Source organism: Malus sylvestris, chromosome 6 (assembly GCF_916048215.2).
Source record: "Malus sylvestris chromosome 6, drMalSylv7.2, whole genome shotgun sequence".
Classification (NCBI taxonomy): domain Eukaryota; kingdom Viridiplantae; phylum Streptophyta; class Magnoliopsida; order Rosales; family Rosaceae; genus Malus; species Malus sylvestris.
In genome coordinates, this window is record NC_062265.1 from 23,521,791 (window position 1) to 23,528,305 (window position 6,515).

The 6,515-nt window shown below is 40.2% G+C and overlaps 1 protein-coding gene across 1 annotated transcript; it reads left to right on the plus strand.

Moving 5' to 3' along the window:
* The first annotated feature begins 1,039 nt into the window (after positions 1-1,039).
* Positions 1,040-5,438, plus strand: LOC126626685 (endoglucanase 6-like). The gene is made up of 9 exons (XM_050296065.1): positions 1,040-1,376; positions 1,647-1,859; positions 2,225-2,425; positions 3,128-3,217; positions 3,340-3,504; positions 3,646-3,930; positions 4,040-4,388; positions 4,486-4,542; positions 4,647-5,438. Exons 1-9 carry the CDS (start codon positions 1,173-1,175, stop codon positions 4,943-4,945), a joined length of 1,863 nt encoding a protein of 620 aa, XP_050152022.1. The 5' UTR covers positions 1,040-1,172; the 3' UTR covers positions 4,946-5,438.
* Positions 5,439-6,515: the final 1,077 nt, after the last annotated feature.

Below are 6,515 nucleotides of genomic sequence, written 5' to 3' on the forward strand. Positions count from 1 at the left end.
AGTACAACTCAAGATAAGGAAGGTTCTAAAATTGTAAAAGAGGACTAGAGATCATGAATAGTTCTAAGATAACTTGATGAAATTTCATATTATTTTTTCATATGAAAATATGCATCACGATTCACTTGAGATGATCAAAATAACAAAACTTCGAGCTCACCCACTTGATGTACGAGTTTGCTCTTTCTTGTTGTGGCAAGATAAAAAAGAATTACCTCTCTCAAAAAAGATCAATGTGGTGAGACAAAGCACAAATATCCGTCGGCAAGGAAAGTTGCAAAAATTGTTACCAGACTAGGGACAATGGAGATCTCCTCGTCCTTGGGCAAATCGGTGGAAAACAAGTTGTGGAAAGGGCTATAGTACCCAGACCGACCAACAAACCAGATAAAACACCAGGGGCAAAATGGACATTTAAAAGTGGGGACATCCCGATGGACAGAAACTGAAACCTTTTTGAGTCTTTGACTCTTCGACTGCAGCTTCCCAAACCACTGTCTTGTTTTGGTAATTCTCAACCTCAGTGACCTGTCCAGAAGTCGTAATATATTTATTATTATTTTTTGAACAAAAGATATTATTTGCACTATTAAAGAAGATGTGAGTTTTGTTTTATAATGGGTTAGAAATAACATAGTTCAAATTCGTTTTTTTTAAGAATCGAACTTAAAATCTCATATTTATAAGTGAAGAAGAATATCACTGTAGTACTAAGTGACTGATGTCGTAATTTAATTAAAATTAAATAAATATTTCCATTTTTTTGTTTTTTACATTTTTTTTTTCCAAATTTTATCTTCATTATATGCAGTAACTTTTTCCATTCCACACCTACAATAAATATACACCGGCCTTCCGAATAAAGGGCCGGGAACACCCACATGGCTCTGTTCTTTTCCCAACTATTTTCAGCCCCTCGAAAAGAGAAATAATCTGAAATTATTCAAAATTAATTAACAAAAAATAAAATAAAATTTGGGTCCATACTAATTTCTGGGCACTTGCACTTTTCCTTCCTCCCACAATATATAGAGGCCCATTGTGCTCCTTCCCATTCCCATTCCCTCCACCCTCTCCTCTTCCTTCTCCTTCTTCTCTCTCTGCTGGTTTAACAGAAATTTTAGCTGATAAACCACCGCACATTGCCTTTTCTTTTGTGTCTTACTGCTGATATGGAGAAATTTGTGAGGGTGGTTTCCATGGCTCCTCTGTTTCTGCTGCTCTGTTTTCCTTTTGCTTTGGCCGGCCATGACTACGGGCAGGCTCTTAGCAACAGCATTCTGTTCTTTGAAGCTCAGAGATCTGGGTTTCTTCCCCCCAACCAGAGAGTCACTTGGAGATCCAATTCTGGCTTGTATGATGGCAAGGCCAATGGGGTAAGTTCTAAATTCTAATCACTCTTCCAGTAAAAACAAATTACTGGGTTTTGTTGTAAAATGTGCAGTTTGTTTACCCATTTCATCGTTTTGCGTATAGATTTCAATCTTTGAGTTGAAATCCCAACTGGGTTTTGTAGTTAAATTACCCCGTTCATGATTTTTCATAAAAACTCAAACTTCCAACTGGGTTATGGCAAAATGTTGCAGTCAAATTTACCCAGCTGATAATTTTTCATAAAAATTTAACCTTTGGTCTGGAATTTGCAGGTGGATCTGGTGGGAGGGTACTATGATGCAGGTGACAATGTGAAGTTTGGGCTTCCCATGGCCTTCACGGTGACAATGATGTCCTGGAGTATAATCGAGTACGGCAGCCAAATGGCTGCAAGCGGCGAGCTCGGCCATGCCATGGATGCCGTCAAATGGGGCACTGACTACTTCATCAAAGCCCACCCTGAACCCAATGTCCTCTATGGCGAGGTACCTTCCTCCCCAAGTCCTCAACTTTTCCACTTTCCCTAACTAGAAAAATATAATTTTTAATTAGCTTTATTTTAGTAAAAAAATCATAACTTTTGAGTTTTTTTAAGGCAATTTAAACGAAAAGCTTCCGGTACTGTTTATTTTAACGAAAAATTATATTTTTACACTAAAAAGTCAATCCTGATACTATTTCTTTACCTTTTATTTTGTTCTTATTGTTAAAACTAAAAACTTTTACTTCATTTTCATTAGTTTTTTTTTTAATGGTATATGGACCAACCCAAATGCCAAAATTAGATTTTTTTTTCATTAATATATGATGTTTTTAGGTTTTGTGTTTAATGTGTTGGTTTTGTGATTAGGTGGGAGATGGGAACACTGACCATTACTGTTGGCAAAGGCCGGAGGATATGACCACTAACCGCCAGGCCTACAAGATCAGCCCCAGCAATCCCGGGTCCGATCTTGCCGGAGAAACCGCCGCCGCCATGGCCGCTGCCTCCATTGTCTTCCGCCGCTCCAACCCCGCATACTCCCGCGAGCTCCTCAGCCACGCGTATCAGGTCCGTTCGACTATTATACTTGTACTTCCCCAAACTAAATAAATCATAATATCAGACTGAATTTAATCAAGTTGATTAAGACACGTTTTTTGCACTGAAGTTTGAATCTTAGTAATCGTGTAGGATAAACACAACATTATAGTGTATAATTAACCACTAGTGAGTTTTAATGTTTTTCCAAATAATTAACAACTTGAATTTGGTCCCTTTGGTCTAAAAAGATTGTACTTTTCTGTGGTGGGACTACTAATCGAAATGCCGGTTCAAGCGGCGTACGTTAGGCATTTGCGGCATCGTGCCGCTGAGAAGTTGTAGGCAGATACTTTTCTTTTTTTTGGGTCAAGCACTAGGCAGAAGGCAGATACTTCGGGTCTGATGCTTTTGGCGCGGGACCGGCGTATGATGGCCAACTGTCGTGGTAGTTAGGCAGTTACGTTTCCGGCTTACTTTTTGTTAGTTGGGGACCAGTATTTAAAATGTCGATATTTTTATTATTTTTTGAATGTTTTTATTTAAACATTAACCGTATCGAAAAAGTTTTAAACCTCGGTTTCGAAGTTGCTACAGCCCAGTGTGACGTGCGATTTTTGTCGGTGCTGCACGGCCTTCCTTAGACATGCATAATTAGATTCCCTTAATACCCTCGCTGTTTTATTATATTTACTAAAGTTGCCACTGATCTTACGCTCGTTTACTTTTCAGCTGTTTGATTTTGCGGACAAGTACAGGGGCAAATATGACAGCAGCATCACCGTGGCCCAAAAGTACTACCAATCCGTCAGTGGCTACAATGTACGTTATTGGGCCCTTATTGGGCTTTTATCATTTCAGGCCCAAGAACAGCCCATTAAGCTACTTCCATTTCATATCTAATTTTGGTTGGGTGTTGAAAATTATTATTTGTTGTTGCGCAGGATGAGTTGCTGTGGGCTGCTGCTTGGTTGTTCCAGGCAAGTAACAACCAGTACTACTTGGACTACCTCGGAAACAATGGTGATTCCATGGGAGGAACCGGTTGGAGCATGACCGAGTTCGGTTGGGATGTCAAGTATCCCGGTGTCCAAACCCTTGTCGCCAAGGTACTACTCTTCGATATTGCAGAGACTGCGTGTCACTAAACCAATCGGATGTTGATATCTATGTGTTTTTTTACAAATGAATTGTAAATTGCATTTATAGTGGGGAGACAACTAATTGGTTTGTGTTTTCTTGGTTGGCAGTTTTTAATGCAAGGCAAAGCAGGTAGTCATACAGCAGTGTTTCAGAAGTACCAACAGAAGGCTGAGTACTTCATGTGTTCATGCGTTGGTAAGGGGAGCCAAAACGCACAGAAGACTCCCGGTGGCCTAATTTACCGCCAGAGGTGGAATAATATGCAGTTTGTCACCAGTGCCTCCTTCTTGGCCACCGTCTACTCCGACTATCTCACATCTTCCAGGAGTACAATTCAGTGTGCTTCTGGCAATGTGGCACCCAACGAGCTCCTATCATTCGCCAAATCTCAGGTAATTCATCCAAAAACATGCTCGTATTGAATCATCCAACACATTGTTTTTTTTTTTTTGTTTTGTAAAACCATGTAATTTGATGCTATGATTGTGTCAAAATTCTCAGGTGGATTACATTCTTGGAGACAACCCGAGAGCCACTAGTTACATGGTTGGCTACGGAAACAACTACCCTCAACAAGTCCACCACAGGGCTTCCTCAATTGTTTCCTACAAGAAGGACTCATCATTTGTGAGCTGCAGGGGAGGCTATGCCACTTGGTTCAGCCGGAAAGCTAGTGACCCCAATCTACTTACGGGCGCTATTGTTGGTGGACCTGATGCCTATGACAACTTTGCTGATCAGAGAGACAACTATGAGCAGACAGAACCTGCTACCTACAACAATGCTCCCCTTCTCGGTATATTGGCACGCCTAAATGCTGGCCATGGCGGGTATAACCAGCTCCTACCAGGTACATATACTGACTGTATTCGATGTTTCTAAGGCTTATCGATTTTATTTTTTTTTTGTCTTTGTAATGGTAATTGATGTACTGAATATTCATACAGTGGTTACCACTCAACCAAAAGCAGCTCCACTGCCTGAAGTTGCTCCAGCTTCTCCAGGTATTATATGACTTCTCTGAGGAAACTTTGTTTACATTCGCAGCCTCTTTTATGTTAACATGAATTGTCGGAAAGTGATCTGAAATGAGTTGCTTTTTCTGTAGCTCCATCTTCGAGCCCAATTGCCATATCGCAGAGGAAAACAACTTCTTGGATTTCCAAGGGAGTGACTTACTACAGATATTCCGCCATTGTGACCAACAAGTCTGCCAAGGAACTCACAAACCTCAAACTTTCCGTCTCCAAACTTTACGGTCCTATTTGGGGCGTAACAAAGTACGGCAATTCCTATGGTTTCCCATCATGGATCAACTCTTTACCGGCAGGAAAGAGCATGGAGTTTGTCTACATCCATTCTGCTTCTCCAGCAAATGTCTTGGTCTCAAGCTACTCATTAGCATAAGAAAGGAAAAAAACTCCATGAAACAAAGGAGAGAGGTTCACACAGTTTCTGGGACCGGAATGTAAGAATTGTGCAGCTATACGAATGCAGACCAGAAGAAACAAGTCCTTTTTATTCCTTTGCAAATACTACTTATGATTGGGATCTGCATAGGCTTTTTAGAAGAAGTTTAGGTGAAAATAAGTATGGAGATTGGGGAAGAAAGGAGTGACGAGACGGGTTTAAAATGTGTGCTCATCCTCTTTCACCTCGACTTTCAGTAGGGTTATTATTACAGATAGGTTTCGAGAGAGAGTTACAGTTAAAACGTGAGTGAGCGTTTGATGAGGGGGCTGAGAAAAAATGACTTCTCTCAACTGGTTTCAAGAAGTCTTGTTTCTTTGTACTTCAAAGCAGCTTTGGATGTCCTTTTGCTTTTTTTTTTACCTTTTTGTGTTGTGAATGTTGTAAGCTTTGCAACATTGTTTGAGTGAAATATAGTTTGTGCAAATTACATTGGGTCTATCTACCAACTCAGCAACCCCATTTCAGACAACGTTGAGTAAATACTGATCGGAACAGGCATCGAAGATCAGCGAAAGGCGTGTCCCAACGTCGGTGCCATACTCAAATCTGATGCTTGGCACTGACATTGTTGCTCCGAACTTTGTATGACTTGATCTTAAACTTCTGCAGCCGACATAATTTAGTACATACAACCCCGCTATCCTTTTACCCCACGTCCCTCGAGTCTAGTGGTACTCCAAAAACAATGTAGGATAGAAATGGGCAGCGCAGTGACATGAAGTGAGATAAATACTCTCTTCGCCGGTTACAGCGAAAGGGATATGGGTGATGACTGAATTTACCAGACAAAGCATCAAACATACTAGGGTTACAAGTGATGCATGTTTGGAATAAAATTATGTATTGGGCCTATCTTAAGGCCCAACCTGCTAGGCTTTTAACGAATAGCTTAATGGGTATTTAAGCTTAGGAAAAGGAACAGTGTGCAGGCCCATCTTTCAAAAGTGCTTTATGACGTAGCATCGTGGGCGGCTAAAAAACTCTCTTTCACGCTGAACGGAAGTAAATTAGTGGGTTTTGCTCAAGAAAGATGCTTTCTGATGACGGTGTGGTAGTTTCAGGAGGATAAAAGCTTGAACTGGAAGACGAAAAAACTTCCTCTAACAACAGTTATAATCTGAAAAGGAAAGGCTTCAACTTGAAGGAAAGTTTGTTCTATAAAAGGCAATAAAAAGATAGAAAAAAAAAAAAAAAACACTCAACTCAACATACAAAAAGGCTTCAAAGTTCTGCAAATCTACTTTTTAACAATTTCTTTTGCGGTGTGCTATCCACACAGCCCAAATTACTTCTCACACACCCCTTGCTAATTTCTATCCGTTGATCTTCTTCAATTTATCCGATCCGACGATTGAAAATTAGAAGGGTGTGTGGATATCACACCCCTTTCTTTTTGTAGAAACATCTTTTCCATTGTACTTAACATTTTTTAACAAATTCCTTCTGATGCATTACATGTAGTTCGATTTCCTGTATTGAAACTTCCTTTCAAAGCACTTCCTCC

Coding starts and splice junctions, on each gene's coding strand:
- LOC126626685 (XM_050296065.1), top strand. CDS start 1,173: ATGGAGAAATTTGTGAGGGTGGTTTCCATGGCTCCTCTGTTTCTGCTG. Junction 2,426..3,127: donor TCCTCAGCCACGCGTATCAG/GTCCGTTCGACT, acceptor TTTACTTTTCAG/CTGTTTGATTTTGCGGACAA. Junction 3,505..3,645: donor TCCAAACCCTTGTCGCCAAG/GTACTACTCTTC, acceptor CTTGGTTGGCAG/TTTTTAATGCAAGGCAAAGC.